Raw genomic sequence first — 24,089 nt, 5'->3', positions numbered from 1 at the left:
ATCTATATATCTGCCAGTACATTCAGAAAAATAAACCAAATTCAAAGGGGAAAATACTTTTTTACTTTTTTTTTCTTTCAGTGTAGGATGAAGATAAGCAGACTCACGCTCAGCAATGGGCACCAGTGGGATGAACTTGCTGAAGACGCTCTTGGCGATGGATGGACTGGAGACGAAACAGGAGTAGTTCCCACTGTCTGACGCTCGTACGGTGGAGATGTAGAGGTTCCCGGTGGTCTGAGACACAAAGCGGCGCTTGTCCAGAGGAATGAACTCCGGAAACTCGTTGAGTATCCAGCGGAAGGACAGATCCTCTGTAGAGAGCACACACAGGAAATTATGCAAATTTGTCAGTCAAACTCACAAATGATTGTCAAACCATAGAATCAGGTGCCATGATAACCTGGGAAGTGTGGGGGCGGATCACAGAGAAGCACCGCCCCCTGCCCCTCCTTCACATAGACCGCCTCCCGCTCATCCGTGGAAAACATGTCCAAGTCTAAAACACAAGATGGAGATTTTATTTTAGTTTTAGTTTTGTGTATTAATCCTGATTCATGGCAACCTCAAGAGTAATCAAATTTTAAATAATAATAATACCAATAATACTGAATGAATTGTGTATAATAATTTAACAATTTTATCTTTACAAACAATCGGAACAATATATATTGTGGCGGGGTGAAGTAGGACATGACTCGAGGATTAAGGTAAGTTCATTAAGAAAGAGGGTGGTGAAAGGGCGTTGTCGTGAGGCGGTTTGGTGCCCGGTGCTTGGCAGTGTGAGTCCGTGCTCTCCCGTGGGCATTGGGGCTGGCAGTCACACGCTGCTCTCTGTGGGCACAATGAAAGAAAGGGTTTGCCGAGTCTTGCAGAGACATCTCTCACCTCTGTGTCCGCTTGCGGGGTTTAAATGAGCAGTGGCTGATGGGGCGCAGGTGTGGTCGCTTAGCCCGTGATGAGCAGGTGCAGGTGCAGGTGTGCCTGCTCAGTTTCCAGTGCGATGCTGATGAGTGCTCGGGACACGTGTCACAATATATATGATGTATACAGTTCTTGAAGGGTGGGCAGGGGAGCACCAATAATACTTTCAGCAGTCCGAACCATCCTATGTAGTCTTCTGATGTCTGATTTTGTAACTGAACCAAACCACACAGTTTTTGAAGTGCACAGGACATACTCAATGATGACTGGGTAGAACTGTTTCAGCAGCTTCTGTGGCTGATTAAACTTCCTCAGCTGGCGAAGGAAGTACAACCTTTGTTGGGCCTATTTAACAATGGAATGTGGAATGGAATGTGATTGTCCCACTTCAGGTCCTGAGAGATGGTGGTTCCCAGGAATCTGTATGACTCCACTGCCGCAACTGTTCTGTTTATGATGGTGAGTCGGGGGAGTGCAGGGGGGTTTCTCCTGAAGTCCACTGTTTTGAGCGTGTTCAGTTCCAGGTTGTTAAGACTGCACCAGACAGCCAGCTGCTCAACCTTTTGTTTTTGTAAGCAGACTCCTGGATGAGACAGATGACTTTAGTGTCGTCTGCAAACTTCAGGAGCTTGACAGAGAGGTCTTTAGAGGTGCAGTCATTGGTGTACAGGAGAAGAGCAGAGGGGTGAGAACACATCCCTGAGGGGCACCAGTGTTGGTGGAGCATACAAGACCTGACAAAGATGTCTGTTTTGAGTTGAGTTTTGCTGTAATTCATGGCTTATCATTGTTTAATGTCAAATAAGTCCTGGTAGAAATGCATCTATCTTCACAAAAAAACTAATACAAGATGTTACAGTCTCTGTGAGTTCATCCAGAACAGTGGTAGAAGCTTCAAAAACACTCCAATAAGTGAGGTCGATTGGAGTGTCGACCTGGCTTTTAAAGCCCACTCTGTTTCCTTGGTCCATCTCTTTACAATCTTTAATACAGGTTTAATAGATTTAAGTTGTTGCCTGTAGGTTGGTATAATATGAACCAGGCAGTGATCAGACAGCCCCAACGCTGCTCCTGGAACAGAGTGATAAGCATCTTTTATTGTTGTGTAAAAGTGATCCAGTACATCACTGTCTTTGTTTGGACAGGTAACATGCTTTCTGTATTTTGGCAGTTCATGTGAAAGACTGGCTTTATTAATGTCCCCAAGAATGATTAAAACAGAGCCCGTTGCGAATAGAAGGGCTTACAGTTAATGAAGAGCGCTTCCAGATCAGGACAGCACATCTTCTTTAACATGGTTACATCTGTACACCACCATTCATTGATGTAAAAGCATGTCCCACCACTGCACGATTTCCCCGTTGATTCTGCGTTGCGCTCTGTTCTAAACTGCTGAAAGCCGGAAAGATGGAGCGCACGGTCCAGAATAGCATCATTCAGCCAGGTTTCTGTGAAACACAGAGCAGCAGAGTGTGAGAAATCCTTATTTGTCCAGGAGAGCAGATGTTGTCCGTCTATTTTTGTTGGGTAGAGAGCGGAAATTTGCCAGATGGATGCCAGCGTTCGAAATCCCAAAAACGCTTTCTAAGCTTGATGAGCCCGTCAGATCGCTTCTCCCATCTGCGTGTCCTAAGGCATTTGAACTAGACGATAGAAGCTTGTTAATGATCTTAACCCTCTTGAGTCTGTCCCCAAATATACGTGTGATGAGGCATTTTCTCCTGATAACCCCGAAAAGAAATTAAATTACACTTTCAGTTTTGATCGTACAGATAAGAGCAATACATCAATCGAATCTGTAAAGGGCCTACTTTTATATGTATATAGACATAATAAAAACAAAACTTTGTGCACTTATAAAATAAAGATAACAAACAAGGTGTGCTGTCTGCAGCCTTGGTCTGCGGTGATGTTCATTTAGAAACGCGTCATGAAATGAACTGTAACTCAGTGAATACTCAACGAAGAGACATGAGAGAGATATCTATAGAAAGCCTGACATGTCTACTTTTGCTACCGAAAACAACTATTATGTGATAAAGTAATCCATATGAAAACAACCCAATGTTTGTTTATCACGTCTCCCTTCATTATATCTAATGCGGCCACGCCCACACGCTGAACGCGCTATTGAGATTATAATGTTTCACTTGAAGCTTGTGGCTTGTAAATGCCCATACAGAAAACAAAGCAGCGAGACTGTTCTTCAAGTATTTTATTTTTATTTGTTTGCTTTGCGCAGGGAGGCATAAGACATAATTCACCTCAAGAATTATGCTAGTGAGCGACGCCTCGTGGTACCATCACAGAGAAGCTCAAAATCACTTTCCAGAACATTCTCCTTCACCATTCCTGTCTGGTGGAATGATCTTCCCACCCCTAGCCGGAATGCTGAATCCCTGACAATTTAAACAGCTAAAAACTCATCTCTTTGGAAACTACTTGTCTTCATCATAAAAATCACAAACAAACAAACAAAAAAACCTTTCTTTTTATTTATTCCTTCTTTTTCTAGCTTTTACTTATTTAAACAATGTTTAAAACTTGGTATTTACAAACACTTCCTGTGTCTGTTTGCCTCTTTAAGTCGAATCGCTTTATGTATCCTCCAATTGTTAGACGCTTTGGATAAAAAAGCGTCTACAAAATTACTAAATGTAAATGTAATGTAAATGTTTGAGAGCCATGGTGTTAAAATAAACTTACTATAACAATTACAGACCCTTAATTTTTTTATTTTTTTCAGGAGAAAATGTCTATCAATGTCTATTATTTTTTATTTTATTTTTTTTTCCGCCTAAAATATTTTAAAACAGAACAGCACCAATTATAGAATAAGGAATTTAATTCTAACTCACACATCAATTGCACACATAATAGCAGTAAAACTGCACAGAGGACACTTTAGAGCCATAATTCAGCAGAAACGCTTCAGACAGCTGAAATTAAAATCTGTCAAGCTCAGAACAATAATGTGCATGTGCATGTATATGTGTGTATGTCAACAGGCCGTTCAGGGCAGCTTTAATAGAGTTCTTCTATAAGAGTGACTTACATCCGAACTGAACAGAGGCTTTCTGACTGACAAGTGTCCCGAATTCATTGCTGGCCAGACACGAGTAGTTCCCAGCATGCTTGCTCTTGTCGGGGAAGCTGATGACTAGGTTTCCTCCCATCAGACTGTAGTGATCGTCATTTCCAATAATTATTTCTGTGTTGTTCAGCCTCCAACTGAAAACACACGCACGCACACACACACACACACACACACACACACACACACACACACACACACACACACACACACATGATAATCATTCCAGATAATAAACAAGATGCCATGCCACTAATTCATTATAGCCTTCAGCACTAATAATTTACATTGAATTCACTTGTAATTTTAAAGTGTGATTGTTTTTTTTTTAATTATTATTACTGTTAATGTGAATTATGAACTACAGCACTATCCCAGAACTATTTTGAGTGAAGGAGTGAATTAATAAAAATATTATTAGACTATTATTGTAAAACGTTGATTATTTTAGGTTTATCATTTTTTTTCATTTTACAGTTTTTTTCAGTCGCTAACAAGCATTTTTCCAAGCAGTTGTAACATTTTCAAAACTCTAAACACAATTAGCACAGCATCTGTCTATTGTGGCCATACCATTCACACATTTCATGTCGTTTTCACACAATATGGAGTCATTGAACACATTTCCACAATGCTTACATTTTCTGAACAGACAAGCTATACCTCCCAACAAAATTATGGATCGTTTTTGTAGTATTTACAAATGTTAACACACAACATCCCACAATAGCACACAGGAGCAGTGAGAGATGCAGTGAGAGATGCAGTGAGAGGAGCAGGAGCAGTGAGAGATGCACTTTGAGAACCCCCTTTTTTATCTGGGCTTTTTGCTGTTGTTGTTTTTTGTTCAGAATGCTCTTATGTGTTTCATGGATATTTTGTTCACTGTAGGCAATACTGTCAAACCTTTTCTGTTCTATCATACCGTGTTTCTACTGTACCTCCTCCAGTAAACAGTAAAGGAAAAAAGTAGCTTTTTACTGGAATGCTTTTGAATGTGAACATTACTGTACATTTGGACATACAGTTCCTAACCAAGAAATTTAGTGTAAAACAGTGAATTGCATGTTTTGCATGCAAATACCTGTAAAACTGAGACTGAAAAGTCTATGCAGTTTTTGTAATGTCAACAATAGCCAGTATTTTGAAACCTGGTGTACTTTGACTGACTGCATGTACCTTTTGAGGTGAAAACAAGTGTTATTCTTTGACAGAATAATTTAATTTTGAGTCAGATTTCCAGTGTTTTGCTAAAGTTGGTGTGTGCAGAGAAAGATGTGTTCTATTTTGAAATGAAGATTTAGTATATATTTAACAAAATGTGTTTTTGAGAAGAAAATTATCCATTTGGCTAATTGTGTTTTGTAGGTGTGAGTCTGTGTTAAGAGTTTAGAAAAAGTATCTGAAGTACGGTTAAGCGCTTGTTAGCGATTTAAAAAAACTGTAACCCTATATAAAGTCACATGCATCTATAGTGTTTAAATATTGTAAACATTCAGAAGTATGGTATATACATTTTAGGACATTTTATATTTACGGTAGGAAATTTACTAATATCTTCATGGAACATGATTGTTATTTAATATCCTAATGATTTTTGGCATAAAATAAAATGTGGTAATTTTGACCAGTACAATGACTACGTTTACATGCTGTTAAAATTCGGGTTATGGTCGGGTTAAGGTCACTATTTGGGTTTCTGAAACAATCGGGATAACCCGTTTACATGCGTGAGCAGAGAGAGTTACTCCTGTATACATGGAATGTGTAATCAGTCGCCAATATCCCGATGTAAACAGCGACGCACGGTTAGCGTCTGGACGTAAGACGCAATATGCGTCATTTCCGATTCTTCTTCCTGTATCCAAAGAGTCAAAAGACCAAGATTCCTTGCGAATAGAACATGCGCAGAACACACATTTTGATGAGGATATGCCGAAACGCGTTTACAAGACCAAATATTCAGGTTAGAAAAGGGGTACCCCAGGTATAATATCCCGGTTTTTAAAAACCCGGATATGAGCATATCCGGGTTTTTGCCGGTGTTTACATGGCCGTGTGCGACCGGGTTATTGCTAATATCCCGGTTTTGAACGGGTTATTGGCTGCATTTAAACGTAGTCACAGTTTTTTTGGCTATTTCTACAAATATACCGGATGACTGAAGACTATTTCACTTTCTCCACGTCAGCTAACTCTCATTAGAGTATCAACGACTGTCTAATTAAGATCTGGTGACACCTGATTTTGATCAACATTCTACTGACCATAATGTGACTATTTGACAACTTATTCAGCTGACCCTAAACCTGACAATCTAGTAACACTCTGCTGAGAGTGAGTTGACAGGTACTAAAGCAGTGTGTGTGTGTGTGTGTGTGTGTGCGTGCGTGTGTGTGTGTGTGTGTGTGTGTGTGTGTGACCTGTACGAGGCCGGGGGGTTCGCTCTCGTTCTGCAGCTCACGATGATCTTGTCCTCAGGAGACTCTTCAGGGTAAATGGTGTCAACGGGCTGCTCCTCAAACACAGGCCCAAATCCTGACGACTCGTCTGGGACAGAGAAACACGATTCGTTACAGCACAGAGCAGCGTTTAGATTAGAAACATAAGAAAACTCAGCCTATACTGATGAACATTCATTGTTTTTTTTTGTTTTTTTTATTGTGTCATTATTCTTTTAAAGCCAATTTGCTCATACTACTTTTACTTTCCTAATGCTGCTCTTATTATGCATAATTCATCTTCATAATGTTTCAGTCTTACTCTCTCTGTCTCTGAAATAAAACTTCTGATGTTATTGATGGATGGACAGTAATATAAACAAATGTTAGAAATGTTCATGTTCCAGTCAAAAGTGTATCAAGTGATTTTTTTTTATGTTTATGTATATATATATATATTTAATGTTTTTTTTTTTTTTTTTCGTCCACATGAAAAGATATATTAGAAAAATTACACCATTAAACATGAAAAACCATCTCGATACAAATATGACAAATTTGACTGGAACATGAAGAGTGGATTGGATTTCTAACATTAGTTCATATTACTGTCCATCCATCAATAACATCAGAAGCTTCATTTCAGAGACAGAGAGAGTAAGACTGAAACATTATGAAGATGAATTATGAATAATAAGAGCAGAATTAGGAAAGTAAAGGCATTCCCCTCTGATGCTCCATTAGTGCATGCTGGGATATCATTCATCAGAGACGGATGTGATGCGATTAATGCTGATGAATAACTCATGAACCGCAGCGCTCCTGAAGATCTCAGCACTTTCTCCTTCAGACACGGACAGCAGGAGATGCTCGTCCTGAGACAGAGACCTCAGATCTCAAGATCATGACATCTCGATGATGAATAGTGACTCACTGGGTCTGTTTTTGAGCTCTGAATGCTTTACTGGAGTCTCCATGGAGCTCCATCATGATCTGAACGTCTCTTTCTATCAGTATCAGACTGAGACTGAGATGTCTCTGAGGGCCATCAGGGTGACAGGATGTGATGTCACAGGAAGTACAGGCTCACATCTGAACACTGTCTGATCCTGTACTCACAGCCCGAGGAAATCCCATCCCAGTGATGGAGAAAGACAACTAACTATGGAAGTTATAGCTTTCACTACAGATTATTTTTATTTTTGTTTAAAGGGGGGGTGAAATTCTATTTCATGCATACTGAGTTTATTACACTGTTAAAGTGTTGGATTCCCATGCTAAACATGGACAAAGTTTCAAAAATTAAGTTATACGTTTGAAGGTTTGTCAATGTTTGTCACAAGTTTGGGAAAGTTTTTTTCGAGTATGGCTCTGTGTGACGTTAGATGGAGCGGAATTTCCTTATATGGGTCCTGAGGCACTTCTGCCGGAAGAGCGCGCGCTCCCGTATAGCAGAGCACTGAGAACACAACAGACTTCACTGATCAGAGCGAGAGCGTCGCCAAATGTCACAAAAGAAGTGTGTTTTTGGTTGCCAGGGCAAGACAACCCTGCACAGATTACCAAAAGAGAAACAGCATTAAGGGACCAGTGGATGAAGTTTATTTTTACAGAGCATCAACGGAGTTGTGCAAGTGTTTGTGTTTGTTCCCTGCATTTCGAAGATGTTTGTTTTACAAACAAGGCCCAGTTTGACGCCGGATTTGAACATCGTTTATTTCTTAAGGATGATGCAATCCCAACGGAAAAGGGTCACGATCGTGTGTTGGAACCGCAGGCGGTGAGTAAAACTGCTTCAAATATCTCTGTGTTGTTAACTTAGCTATCGGCGCGTAAGCACATCAAGTAAACAACATGCGATGTTGTCATCAAACTGCACTTTCCACATGTACAGCTTAAAAAAAAAAAAAAAAAAAAAAAAAAAAAAAAAAGACGACATAAAGTGGAACTTTACTCCAAAACCGCTAAGCAAATATATACAGTTTCACATAGAGACTGATTGCTGATGCTGCTCTCGTTCAGTTTCAGCCTCTGGACTGTTAGCCATGGTTTGTTTTGGATGATGGTTTTTCCCTCACGGTAATGTCACAGCTTCCAGACGCGCTCAACTCAAAAGCCTACTGGCACTCGTGATTCTTTAGCTCCGCCCACACGTCACGCCTCCAGCCGGTCGTGTTTTCCGGGAAAAATCGGTACAGACTATCTTTCTCTTATGAATATAATAAAACTAAAGACTTTTTGGAGTTATGAAGGATGCAGTACTAGTCTATAGGTACTCAAGATTAACAGGATATTGAGGGAAAACAAGCATTTCACCCCCCCTTTAACTTTTTTTTTCTTGCCATTCTGAGTTTACATTTCACTTTTTTTCTGCCATTGAATTATTTTTTTATTTTTATTGTGATTTATCTCACAATTAAGACTTTATCAAAATTGCACCAAAAAATAAATGAATAAATAAAAATTTAAATTAAATTATTCAGTGTGACCATATTCAGAACACAACAGGAATGGAAAACATAAGCATAAAACAAACATGAATTACAGTAGCATTCATTATAAATTATATTTATTAAAAACACCAAGTCTAAACAAATTAATTTAAAGTGAAACTATACCTTGTGCACAAATCTCAATGTGTGTTGATGTTCTTGACATTAATTGTAATATATAATATCAGTCATGACTTGGATTCCTGAAGTTACAGTAGATGAGTGATGAGTGGAAATGAATGAAACTGGTCTGAGGAATCAGATATCAGAGAGGAATTATTCAGTAGCAGCAGCTCTGCTTCACTTCACTCAAAATGTGAAGTTGTTAACTCGTCCACAGCTCTGTTACCGTTTGCTGAGGATCAAACCACAAACACGGTCCTGAGTTAACTCGTCAAAACGAGAAAAAATAACATTCGTCTATAAAAAAAAAAAAAAAGTTTATTTTTATGAACATTTGATTTTTTTTTCATTGTGACATTATTTTCACATCCCCCAATTCGCATTAATGTGCTGCATTTTAATTTTTAATTTTTTAAATTGAGCATAGGTTAAAGGGAATAAATCTAATTATATCATGATGTAATAAGATATCAGAATAAAGGAGAAATTTGAATACATTTTCTTCATGCACATCTCTTTTTCTTATAATATAATTAACTAAACATAGTTTAACCATAAAACTAAAAACCACAAAAAGCATAACCTGAAATAAAATAAATAGTAACTGAAGCATACAATATAATATATATTATCATAATGCTAGTAAAATAATACTAACTCAGTGAGATTCTGATGAATTAAATAATCAAGCCTGACTTATATCATCATAATCCATCACAAACGTTGCATTTCTGCTGATGTTTCCTGTTAATGCAGTGTTTGAGTGACCCTTTGACCTAGTTTCCACGGTGACCTGCAGCTCTCTCAGCCTCACAGATCTGTCAAACCCAGCTCCCATCACCGCTCGACATCATGTTACCGGGGTAAACATCTGATGCCAATAATGAATCCAGTAATCTGAATACGTCACAATATATTATCACATTTAGAAACTGCAACTTTCAGATGATTTACAGACTGGTGCTGTAATCAATCATATGAGTTCAGTTCTGACTGTGAGAATGAGCTCATGAGAGGTGTGGCTGAGGCATTGTGGGTGATTGGCGTGCTGCAGCTCTGGTTTAGGTTTGGAAGCTGCATGCAGTCGCTCAGAGATCAAAGTCTCTCCAGGAAACAGCGAGCGGGCTCCCGAGGCTTTGATGGAGAACGGGTGATCTTCTGTTCTGCTGCTCCACCCGTGTGATCGTGTGATCTTCACTGAACAGATTCGCACAAAACACACACTTCACTGGAGGTGATGAAGAAACACTCCCCTCTGAATCATCAGTTACATTCTTTTATGAACGGTGTCATTTCCAGTTACGTTTAAAGGGCTCAATTAACTGTTTTAGTTTTGTTTGCATCAATTAAATTTAGTGATGTCATGCAATGATTATTGTGCTTATTATGTCAAATGATCCAGACAAATTAAAACGGACAATGCAGAAATTCTGAAAGAACAAAACATGTCCCTATTATTGTAAAACAAAATAAATCAATTATTAAAGATTCAAGTTTTTTATGAATTCAAGTAATTAGACATGCTTTTGATGATTATAATTTAATTAAAACATTATAACCAAATCCAGAATCCCAAATAAAACTTATTTCACAGGGTCCTAAAAATGATTAATTGTAGGATTTTAATTAATTAGACATGCCTTTTTGAATTATTACAATTTAAATTAAATAATTAAAATAAAAGAAAAATTATAGAAGAAAAAATATCCAAAACAATTAAAACTGAATGAATAAATAAATAAATAAATAAATAAATGGAATTTGGGTAAAAATAAAACTGATTCCATTAGGCTCCTGCAAATTGTGTATAACTGTGTATGAAGACAGTCCTTCAGCAGCTCGTACTGTCGTAATATCTCAGCGTGTCCTAACCACGTTTCCAGGTGTTCGTCTACATTTAAGATGTAACATGGTTTCATATTTCGGGATCTTTATTAAATCACATTGTAAACAAACAGTTCAGACTGTAACTGTGCTGTACTCACCTCCAAAGACTGCTGGGAAATCAGCGCACACTGACAGGACTGAAAGAGAATCCCAAAAAACACATCATCTGTAGATGCTTGATGAGTTTCTGAGTCCTGATTCATTTGAAACCCCAAGACATCCCAGATTTCTTTATTTCTACTGCATAAACATCAAGTGAGTCTGAAGATCTTTCTATATGAAGAACAACATGCAGAGATCTTCAAGAGTGACTTAAGTGGATTTTCACAAAAACATTAATATTATGGTCACTACATGCATTTACTTTTAACAATGAATTAAACATTATTTTATATTTGAAAATGTGGAAATACTGTGCATTTATTAAACTTATTATTAAATTTTTTGTATTTGAAAAAAATACAAATAAAAGAAATAAGAATCAGTGTAAATCAGAAGTGTGTTTGTGATCCGAGTGAGTGAAGATACGGTCTGTCTGTGGACTGATGGAGGACACTGATACTCACTGCAGCAGGACAGTGTGAGCGCGAGCGACACGCTCAGCAGGACACAGCACGACGCGTGGATCATGGCTCTGGCCTGGACCACCACAGCGATCATCAACTACAGGAGATCTTCAGACATTCCCTGAGGAACACAATCACACAAACACAAGCTGATGCAGAACTACATTTCCTTCATCACAACCATGCATTAAAGTCACAGTAAAGACATTTCTAATGTTACAAAAGATTTCTATTTAAATAAATGTTGTTCTTTTGAACTTTCTATTCATCTGTGCATCATGTTTCCACAAAAACATTGGGCATCACAACTGTTGTCTACATTTATAATAATCAGAAAGCAGTAAATGATCATATTATTCTGATTTCTGAAGATCATGTGACACTGAAGACTGGAGGAATGATGCTGAAAATACAGCGGAGCATCACAGAAATACATTACACTTTAACAGATTCACACAAACAGTTTGAAACTGTAATAACATTTCACAATTTATCTGTACCTTTTTGGTCAAATAAATGCAGCTTTGGTGAGCAGAAGAGACTTTTGTGAGAAAAATCTTGAATTTAATATAAATAATAAAGCTTTTGTGCTGTCAGGATGTTACTAGTGGCATGGGTAAAACTGTCCCTAACTAGCAGTGACAAGATGAGTGTGACAGTGAGATGACACGCAGCAGCTGGATTATGACACACACACACACACACAAACACACACACACACACACACACACAGAGTTGTAATGGTTTTTATACTGTAGAAACTGTATATTCTATCTCCCTTCACCAACCCTACACCTAACCCTAACCCTCACAGGAAACTTTGTGCATTTTTACTTTCTCAAAAAAAACTCATTCTGTATGATTTATAAGTGTTTTGAAAAATGGGGACATGGGTTATGTCATCATAAGTCACCCTCTCCTTGTAATACCTGTGTCATACCCATGTCATTATACTATGAGTTTGAGAATATACTAGAAATATATTATATTGTTGTGTCCTGACATGTCACAAAAACAAGAGCACTCACACACACACACACACACACGCGCGCGCACATCTCAGCCCATTTCAGCTGCAAATGAAAGACACACAGTTACATGGCCATGATAATCAGCTATTTAATATTCTAATCTCCTCACAATGGCACACACACACACACAAGATGAATGAATGTAAATGATAAATGAGAAGAGCAGAGAGTCACACACAAGTCTCTGTAAGATCTCAAATGAAGGCAGAGACTCCAGATGTTTGACGTGTGTCTTCTCTAGACCTCCAGCATGTCTCAGTCTGCACTCAGACTCAGTGTTATGAACACACATCCACTGCTGACCAGAATCAATGCACTGAAACATGAAGCTGTGGTATTTGCATGGCTCCTCAGAGAATGTCGTGGTACACTTTGTTTTGTTGATGTTGCAGTGTAATATCAGTAAATGACGTCCATCATGTTTCCATCATCACAGAAACACATAGCTGTATTTTCAGCATCATTCCTCCAGTCTTCAGTTCCACATGATCTTCAGAAATCAGATTAATATGCTGATTTGCTGCTCAAGAAAAAAATCTGATTATTATCAATGTTGAAAAAATTGTACTGAACAATATTTCTGTGGAAACTGAAATATATTTTATTTTTCAGGATTTTCAAAAGAACAGCATTTATTTGAATATAAATCTTTTGTAAAATTGTACATGTCTTAACTGTCACTGTTTTGATCAATTTAACGTGTCCTTGATAAATAGATGTATTAATTTCATTAAAAATACAAACTTTTTAGTGGTAGTGTAAACATTAATAATCATGAAGTTGAACACTAATCTGGTGGTTTCTGTAGTAGAATGGGCCTGACCTTGAGTTCTGTTATCGTATTGAGCGTGTTAAAGTGCTTTGTGTTCATAGCCAACCAATTTCAGCTGCAACAATGTGTTGTGATAATAACAGCAATAAACAGCAGAGACGCTGTCCTCCAGGAACCAGCACATCAATGAGAAATGCTGAGCTGAGGGATACGTGCAAACACACACACACACACACACACACACACACACACATGCTTAAGGAAGGTTAAGGAAAACAGTTTGACACCATGGTATAATGAGCATACTCGCACCCTAAAGAGAGCAGCCCGAAAAATGGAGCGCAGCTGGAGGAAAACAAAACTAGAGGTATTTCGTATTGCTTGGCGGGAAAGTAACCTATCCTACAGAAAAGCACTAAAAACTGATAGATCACATTACTTTTCTTCTCTTTTAGAAGGAAACAAACATAACCCCAGGTATTTATTCAATACTGTGGCTAAATTAACAAAAAATAAAGCCTCAACAAGTGTTGACATTTCCCAATATCACAGCAGTAATGACTTTATGAACTACTTTACTTCTAAAATCGATACTATTAGAGATAAAATTGCAACCATTTGGTGGACACAGGGCCTTAGGATCAGTTGATTTTGATGCGAGGAGAGAGCAAAGACAGAACTGAAGACGGAGAGTGCGCGCGCAGGGGAGGGGCGATGTTCTCTTTCTCTCCGTCACTCCGTCAGTAGCCTGCTTCATTCGCAAAACCCAATTACAGATCAAATAAGGCTTTGGCGTGACAAAAAATCGTTTTGACGGCCGCCAAAAAGTGTTCAATGTAGGAAAAACCCTGGCATCATAGTACTGAGACTGCTCTCCTTAGAGTTACAAATGATCTGCTCTTATCATCTGATCGTGAGTGTATCTCTCTATTAGTTTTATTGGATCTTAGTGCTGCGTTTGACACAATTGACTACAGCATTCTTTTGAAGACTTGAACATTTTGTTGGCATTAATGGAAGTGCATTAAGTCATCAGTTCGTAACAGTAAATAAAGAGGTATCATATCGATCACAAGTGCAGTATGGAGTACCTCAAGGCTCAGTACTAGGGCCGCTACTCTTCACGCTTTATATGTTACCCTTGGGAGATATCATCAGGAAACATGGTGTTAGCTTTCACTGTTATGCTGATGATACTCAGCTCTATATTTCTTCGCAGCCCGGTGAAACACACCAATTTGAAAAACTAATGGAATGCATAGTCGATATAAAAAACTGGATGACGAGTAATTTCTTACCGCTAAATTCAGAAAAAACAGAAGTGTTAATTATAGGACCTAAAAACTCTTGCAGCATTTGTAAAACTGCATTTTTCCATCTCAAAAATATATCTAAATTATGGCCTATGCTCTCATTGTCAAATGCAGAAATGTTAATTCATGCATTTATTACCTCAAGGTTAGATTATTGTAATGCTTTATTGGGTGGTTGTTCTGCACGCTTAGTAAACAAACTACAGCTAGTCCAAAATGCAGCAGCAAGAGTTCTTACTAGAACCAGGAAGTATGACCATATTAGCCCGGTCCTGTCCACACTGCACTGGCTCCCTATCAAACATCGTATAGATTTTAAAATATTGCTTATTACTTATAAAGCCCTGAATGGTTTTGCACCTCAGTATTTGAATGAGCTCCTTTTACATTATAATCCTCTACGTACGCTACGTTCTCAAAACTCAGGCAATTTGATAATACCTAGAATATCAAAATCAACTGCGGGCGGCAGATCCTTTTCCTATTTGGCTCCTAAACTCTGGAATAACCTACCTAACATAGTTCGGGAGGCAGACACACTCTTGCAGTTTAAATCTAGATTAAAGACCCATCTTTTTAACCTGGCTTACACATAACATACTAATATGCTTTTAATATCCAAATCCGTTAAAGGATTTCATTTCAAAAGGATAAATGGATTTCAGAAAGTACACAGAGCTTATCAGTGTACTTAAAGCTTCCTAAGCATCGCTGAGGTGCCGAACCAAATGGGAGAGGCAAGCTCAAATACAATACAATACAAGGCGAGGGGAGCACTATCTGAGACAGCATTATACAAGAACATTCTCGCTAATGCCAACTATACTTCCTGCTCGATACGTCAGCAAGCAGGGATTTTCAGGTGAGCAGGAAGCCCCTCAGGGCAACCTGGCCATATATCCAGGAAGTTCTTGCAGTGCCGTGCCGTGCTGGGAGCCTGATGATCAAGAAGGCTCCCGCAGAAGCCTATGACCAGGCCGCATTATCCAGGCAGTATGAAGCCGGAAACAGGGCTATCATTCCAGCTGGACATAATATCGTGTGTTTAGAAAACATACCAATGCATTGTTTTTCTATTATAAAACAACAGACATAATCTTAGACATCATATAAGTGATTTTTTTGAGCACTAGAAAAATACAATAAGAATAATTTGAGCAATAATAATACAAATAAATAAGAAAAAAAATAATTAACTATGTATGGCAATTGTAGTATGTGTGCTTAACTGTTTAGAAGCAGATGTCTTAGAAGTAGTGAACACCTCACTTCTTTCTGGGACATTTCTAAACTCCCTGAAAAGTGCAGTTGTTAAGCCCCTCCTGAAAAAGAGCAATCTTGATAACACCATTTTGAGAAATTGTAGACCAATATCTAATCTTCCTTTTATAGGCAAAATTATAGAAAACATAGGTTTTAATCAGCTGAACAAATACTTAAACTCAAATGGATACCTTGACCATTTTCAATCTGGTTTTCGACCGCATCACAGCACAGAGACAGCACTCATTAAGATAATAAATGATATTCGCTTAAATTCTGACTCTTGCAAAATATCGGTGCTGGTATTGCTAGATCTCAGTGCTGCGTTTGACACTGTCGATCATAACATACTACTAGAGAGACTGGAAAACTGGGTCGGGCTTTCTGGGATGTTACTCAAATGGTTTAGGTCATACTTAGAAGGGAGAGGCTATTATGTGAGTCTAGGAGAGCATAAGTCTAAGAGGACGTCCATGACATGCGGAGTCCCACAAGGCTCAATTCTCGCACCGCTCTTGTTTAACCTGTATATGCTTCCACTGAGTCAAATAATGAGAAAGAACCAAATTGCCTATCAGCTATGCTGATGATACCCAGATTTACCTAGCCTTATCTCCAAATGACTACAGCCCAATTGACTCCCTCTGCCAATGCATTGATGAAATTAAGTTCTGGCACATCAAACTATTTCTTTAGTATTTCAGAGTCGGTGGTCAACAAGTATCTAAGCTCTGCTCTGTGTGGTCTTCTCCATCAGACTGGTCTTGCCACTCCTCTGTTGCCAAAGTATTCTGCCAGTTGTTTTCTGAAGCTGTCCCAGTGGCCTTCCCTAGCTGTTTGTTTACTGTGTTCCTGTTGTGGTATCACTTGTGCACTTTACCACCCTCTTGTATCAGTCTGTTTTGGTCAATAAACCCTTATCTCACACTGCATTTGGGTCCTCCTTCCTAGATCCCTGACAAATGGATGCCAGAAGAAAACGGTCTCATCCATTTCATTTAAATCTCTGTATGGAGATCAGACAGCAATGGAAGTCTTACCTGAGCCGGAGGGCTATAAACTGAAACTACAATCAGGCACAATCCACGCTGACACATTCTCCCGCAGTTATAGATATAGCTAAGATGACGTGTCGCAATGGCTACAACTACTAATATAGAACTGAACTGCTCAAGACATACATATATATATATACATATATATATAATTGATTGTTACTTTAAATTTGATAACATTAACAGAATTTATATCTGATTGAAATTAACAAAGCACAAAACTTATTGTTATTGGATGGCAGGCATGTTACAAATAGTTATTGGAATTAAAGGCGTGAAATATTTCCAAGCATTTAGTGAAGTGTGTCCTCTTCAGTGAACACTCCACAATGAGCAGCTGTGGAGACACCTGACACACACACACTCTCACTCACACACACACACACACACACACACACACACACACACACACACTCCCCAGCTCAAATGAGTCTTTCTACGAGTCTGTACTCTCTCATTCAACCATTACTGACATTTCTGCTCATATTCTCAATTAGATTTTAATGTTATATCTTCTGTTTTCACTTTATTTTAGTTATCATTTTAGTAATTTTTATGTGCTTTTGTTATTTTTAAATGTCTATTTTTTATTTAAATTAACTTTTTTTTTGCTTTGTTATTTTAGTTATTCTTAAACTAATAAAAATGAGTTTAATTAAAATACAAATATATATTTTATATAAATATATATGTATTTATATTTTATTTCAGTTCAAGTTTATTTTATTTAAAGTAATGACATTTATTTTTATGGTTTACTTAATGAAAATGGATCTATATTAATACATCGTCTTTGCTGTAGCTTTACATAACAGCATCTGTTACAGAAATATTGGGAATTGACTGATCAAGAAATCATTTTGAGATGATCAGCATCAGTAACTACAGACACCTGCGTCACGAACGCTCTGCTGCGAATCCGTAATGGCTGCCGTCGGCCGAGAATCACTAAAATCACTGCAGCAAACGCTTCGAGACACGAACACGCCACCCACACTGAGAACTATAACAGGAAATCCATTCCACAGCAAACAAGCCTGAGACAGACATCTGCTGCTCCTGCTGAATCCACTCAGACAGACATTAAACTGTAGATCATCATCCATTAAACAAGATCCCAAACAAGTGGAAACTGGAGAGACGGAGGGAATAAACAAGCAATATAAAGAAACATGCTTCAAATTATGCAGACATCCATGAGATCCGTCAGAGAGTCTGAGAACAGCATGAAACCTTCAGCAAAAACACATGTAAATAAAGTCATATAAATGAATCACACAAATGTCATTTTTAAAATAAATATAAATATAAATAGATACAATTTCAAATAAACACACAAACAAATCAATCAATCAGAAGCCAACGGATTTAAAATGAAAGATAAATATTCATTTTAAAATGTAATATAATTTAAAATAAATGTGGTTTTATTAACAAAGTTCGGGAGAAGCACGATCAGATAATCATCCAATTTGGCACAGGTGCATCTCGTTTAGCTAATCATCTTAAATAGCACGCAAGCGTATATATATCCAGTCTTCCTACCTACTGTCCCACGACAGTTTTTCGGCAACCCTCCTCCACCCCAACTCCTCACTTCTAATCTATTTATCCCAAATTAGGGATAGGGGGAGTTATTTAGGTTCGGGCTATGCTCCGGGCCCGGACCCCTCCCCCAGGACAGCACGCCAAAATATGCCTACTATTTGCCTTCAGATTAGATGTAAGGGTGAACTCGTGAAAAGGAATAGATCACCCAAAAATGAAAATGACCCCATGACTTCCTCACCCTCAAGGCATCCCAGGTGTGTATGACTTTCTTCTGTCAGACGAATCCAGTTGGAGTTATGTTAAAAATGCTTCTTAGCTTTATAATAGCAGTGAATGGGTGATGAGATTTTGAATCAAAATAAAAGCGCATCCATCCATCACATAAAGTGCTCCACATGGCTGCAGGGGCTAAAACTAAAGACCCCCTGAAGCAAATGAATGTGTTTGTATAAGAAAAATGTCCATATTTAAAACTTCGGCTCACTGCCACATGTGTTATTAATTCTGGCGGATGATGTAGGACGCAAGCTAGCGTACGCCCCTGTGAGAAGTGATGAATACAGCAGTGCACAGCTGAGAGCAAAACATGGATGTTTATATGATGTGGATATGTTTCTTACACAAACACATTGATGCACTACAGGAGGCTTTTATTCACCCCCCACCCCCCAGGTCGTGTGGAGCACTTTATATAATGGATGGACACACTTTATTGGACTATTGAAAAATAACTCCTGTTCACTGCCATTATAAAGCTTGAAAGAGCCAGGACATTCTTTTAATATAACTCTGATTGGATTCTTCTGGAAGAAGAAAGTAATTAATAGGACTGAAATGATTAATTGAGTAACTAGATTACAAAAAATGCTAAGTATTTAAAAAAAAAAAAAAGATTTTTGTGTGACACAACCTGGTTACGTCACCCACAAAGTGGAAGGATATGCAAGGAGTTGGTGTTTTGATCTGAGGGTGAGGGCTAGTGTGGGCTGCAAACAATGTCGATGAGCAAAGAGGAGAAACTAACAGGAGAAAATGACAGAAGATGTCCAAGTGTGTCCATTGCCAGATGGAGCTAGCATACCACCACAGCACGCCGTCCAGGCTGCAGCATCCAGGATTTCCCATTGGTTTATTTGTAATATCAACTCTGACCACCACAAACAGATCTTCCAAATTGCTTTGACTCTGATGAATAAACATGAGCTCTGCACATTTCAAAGTCAAAACACGGCACAGCTGTTTTCAGAAGTAACGTATATTTATAATGTATCTTTCAAGGGAACTGACTGTTTTTAGAAGTTTCAATGTCATTTTCAAAATAAATGTTGAAAATAAATACAAAACATTTAACAACAACAACAACAATAAATATTAATATGAATATTCACTGAAAAAGCTGAATATTAATTTGAATATTTGCTGAAAAACACTTTTTTTTTATTAACTGAAAAAAAGTAGGCATATGACAGTAAGGAACAGCAAGCAGTCAAGTTGAATCAAATTGACTGACGTATTAAACTGACTTAAAAATAATTTGTTGCAATGAAGTTTTGATCATATCATTACCCATTAAATATCTGTTCCGACCATTTCTACAGCCTTTGCAAAGAAACAGCAGAGAAAGAGCGAGATCGTCTTGACTCAGCAGCAACCAATCTCATATTCTCGCATTTGCAGCGTTTATTTTCATCTTTAGCATTAGATCTTTCCTGTTCTTGAAGCAAAATTAATAAAAGATTGCTTCAATATTACAAGCATAACACTTTTTGAACAGAATGAATAACACCGATGCATACCTGCATTTTAACACAAATAAATAAATGATTTTATCCTTACTTTAAAATGAATGCTTAGTTTGTGGATCATTATAGTAAAAAAAAAAAACTTGCCTGCAGAAAAAAATTGTACAATAAAAAATTCATTTATATTACACTTAGAATTTTATCAACAAAATGAATGAGGTAGTATGCTTTAAATGGTCTTTCCCCTTACATATCATGCCAATAAGCTTTCCAAGAAGAAGACAGTAAAGACTTGCATGCTACGCCTGAGCTGTAGACTTTGAAGTGGCATGACTTAAAGGCAATGTAATGAATTATTTATTTATTTAAATCTATGCCTAAATTTTTATACTATAAGAAAAAATCCTTTTGAAATGTACTTATTATTATTTGTTTTTGCATCTCACAAATGCTTTATTTTAAACCCAGAATGTATTGCACTTAATTAATCTCAGTCAACTTTACTGTCATTCTTCATTGTACAAGTACAGACAGTAAATATATAGGTAGTAACTAAATGTTTATTTTGAAAGAAAATGATGTATGCATTGCATACTATGCATTTAAACAATAAAAATGTAGATTTTTCTAAAAAAGGAAACCAATTAGTGGTCCTTTTTAGAGACCTGTCTTATTTTCTCTTGTATATTTAATATTGCTCTTTAATTAAGCAAAAATGTTTTATCTGATTAATCAATTAGATTTTTGATAGAATAGAATACTAGATTACTAAAGTATTCGATTGCTACAGTCCTAGTCATATACACCTAGGATAACTTGAGGCTGAGTAAATCAATCTTTATTTTCAGTGAACTATCCCTTTAAATAAATTAAAAAAAAAAAAAATCATATAGAAGTTTTTTTTTTTTTTTTCAAAATGTAAACATTTTAAATGAATTAAAATACATTGATTTTAAATATAAATAAATAGAATTTAAAATGAATGAATGAATGGATAAATCAATCAGATGTCATGGTAGACCAGTCTGTAAAAGTTTGTATGCTTCTGTTAAACTTAATTTGGATGTGATTTTTACTGATACACTCTGCTGACAGATGAAAGAACAGCATTACAATGAGCTGAAATCGATGAAACTCCATGCACAGCGATCTCTGTCTGATTAACTGAGCGTGAGATGAAGATCAGCGTCTCAGCAGAAGCAATGACCTTACAGGATATTCAGACGTCCATCTGAAAGTCAGAATGAGACTCAATCTGATCAAACAGATCTGACTCATACCAGCTAACAACAACACAGCTAACAGCTACAGCAGAAATAAACACAAACACACTTTACATAATACCATAATCTGTGTCTCAAACGTCCTGTGCTGCCCACACGCTCCTGACACTCTTCCTCTGACTTCTGATCAGCCAAACTTGTGTGTGTTTGGGATCGGGAATCTCAATTAAATCCAGTAAATTATGGAGTTCCACAAGGATCTGTCCTAGGCCCACTGCTATTTTCAATAAACATCTTGCCCCTTAGTAATATTATTAGAAATACAGGATTAGTTTCCACTGTTATGCTGATGATACTCAGTTATATATCTCAACTATATATCATTGCTTATTGGACCAAAATCTAGTAAACAAGTACTGCTACAAATCAAAAATATTATATCAGCAAATTTCCCAAGTTACAAAAACTGCATTCTTCCATCTTAGAAACATTGCCAAGCTACGAAACATGTTATCTGTTTCTGATGCAGAAAAGCTAGTTCATGCATTCATGACCTCTAGACTAGACTATTGTAATGCACTTCTAGGTGGTTGTCCTGCTTCGTCAATAAACAAGCTACAGGTCGTCCAAAATGCAGCAGCTAGAGTCCTTACGAGGTCAAGAAAATATGATCATATTACCCCAATTTTACAGTCTCTGCACTGGCTACCTATTAAGTTCTGTATCAGTAACAAATTATCATTACTTACCTATAAGGCCCATAAAGGGTTAGTTCACTCAAAAATTTTAATTAGCCCATAAATTACTCACCCTAAAGTCATATACACCTAGGCTGTGTAATTTATGGGCTAATTTTCATTTTGGGGTGAACTAAGCCTTTAATGGTTTAGCTCCTGCGTACCTAACTAGTCTTCTACCACGCTACAACCCATCACGCACCCTAAGGTCACAAAACGCTGGACTTTTGGTCGTTCCTAGGATAGCAAAGTCCACTAAAGGAGGTAGAGCTTTTTCACATTTGGCTCCCAAACTCTGGAATAGCCTTCCTGATAATGTTCGGGGTTAAGACACACTCTGGGTAAGTGGTGGTCTAATGGTTAGAGATTCTGACATGTAATCCAAAGGTTGTGAGTTCGAGTCTTGAGCTGGCAGGAATTGTAGGTGTGGGGAGGTGAATGTACAGTGCTTTCTCCACCCTCAATACCACGACTGAGGTGCCCTTGATCAAGCCACGAACCCCCAACTGCTCCCTGGGAGCTGTAGCATAAATGGCTGCTCCGGGTGTGTGTTTATGGTGTGTGCACTTTGGATGGGTTAAATCATTGGATGAGTCACCATATTTGGATGTAAGCCATTTTCACTTTTTCTGTTTAAATCTAAATGAAAAGACACATTTCTTTAGCCAAGCATTCAAATAATGCATCTCATAATCTTGCACTGCAGTAATATCTGATCAAATGTGCATTAACATTCTATTGCTTGAGTTGAACACATAATTCTTTGTTTACTTGGAACGGCATCTGCACTAATTTTTCTTTATTTCATTCTATGTTTCTGAAGGGGGGGGAAGGAATTCCACAATCTTTAGCCTGGATCCAGCCTCTTATGAAGATCTGAGATGAGCGAACACCCTCAGACAACATACAAAACTGAATTTTCTGTGAAGCAACTTTGCAATGATTTGTATAGTGTAAAACGTTATACAAATAAACGTGAACTGAATTGAATTAAATGCACAATACCCAACACCATTTCTACAATATTTAAAAATATATACTGTATTTTTAACATATCCTGCTTCTCTGTTATTTACATTCTCCTGCATAACTGGATCTGTATGAAAGTTAAGTTTTACTTGAATATCTTCTCTATTGTTTACATTACATTATCTGTCTTGTTTCTACACATTATGTTTTCAAACATAAAATATTTCTGGTCAAGAATAATTTCTGATTATTATCAGTATTGAAAACAGTTGTACTGCCCAATATTTTTTGTGGACCACGTGATACATTTTATTTTTCAGGATACACAATTCTATAAAACAGACCAACAGAAAGTAAAAAAAAAATAAAAATAATAATAATCAATTAAAGAAATTCATACTTTTATTCATCAAGGGTTGAATTGTTTACTATCAGTAAAGACATTTATAAAGTTACAAAAGATTTCTATTTAAAATAAATGCTGTTCTTCTGAACTTTCTATTCATCTGTGAATCCTGAAAAATAAAATCTATCACAGTTACCTTCAAAAATATTGTGCAGCACAACGGTGTTCAACATTGATAATAATCAGAAATGTTTCTTGAGCAGTAAATCATCATATTTTTCTGATTTCTGAAGATCATGTGACACTGAAGACCGGAGGAATGATGCTGAAAATACAGCGGAGCATCACAGAAATACATTACACTTTAACACAGATTCACACAGAACACAGATGATTTAAATTAGAATAATATTTCACTGTTTTTACTGCATTTTTGATCAAATGAATGCAGCTGTGGTGAGCAGAAGATTCTCTCAGAAACATAAACAGATCTTACTGAAGTAGTCCATCTTCACTTTGCAAAGCATTCTGGGAAGTTGGAACCCTGTTGTATGAATGCA

General features: G+C 37.4%; 1 protein-coding gene across 2 annotated transcripts in view; it reads right to left on the bottom strand.

Moving 5' to 3' along the window:
- Positions 1 to 24,089, bottom strand: part of LOC113067142 (contactin-1a-like) — an 84,926-nt gene that overhangs the window by 44,751 nt on the left and 16,086 nt on the right. For both annotated transcript variants that reach the window (XM_026239413.1, XM_026239414.1), the window contains exons 2-7: positions 11,528 to 11,648; positions 11,060 to 11,098; positions 6,442 to 6,568; positions 3,980 to 4,155; positions 404 to 499; positions 108 to 314 (exon numbers count right to left, since the gene is read on the bottom strand). In XM_026239413.1, coding sequence (XP_026095198.1) covers positions 108 to 314; positions 404 to 499; positions 3,980 to 4,155; positions 6,442 to 6,568; positions 11,060 to 11,098; positions 11,528 to 11,621 — 739 coding nt within the window. In that variant the 5' untranslated portion in view covers positions 11,622 to 11,648. The remainder of the gene's footprint in view (positions 1 to 107; positions 315 to 403; positions 500 to 3,979; positions 4,156 to 6,441; positions 6,569 to 11,059; positions 11,099 to 11,527; positions 11,649 to 24,089) is intronic.

The sequence above is a fragment of the Carassius auratus genome, chromosome 50 (genome assembly GCF_003368295.1).
Source record: "Carassius auratus strain Wakin chromosome 50, ASM336829v1, whole genome shotgun sequence".
NCBI lineage: Eukaryota > Metazoa > Chordata > Actinopteri > Cypriniformes > Cyprinidae > Carassius > Carassius auratus.
The sequence above is the reverse complement of the archived record's forward strand: the minus strand, read 5'-3'. Positions and strand labels throughout refer to the sequence as shown.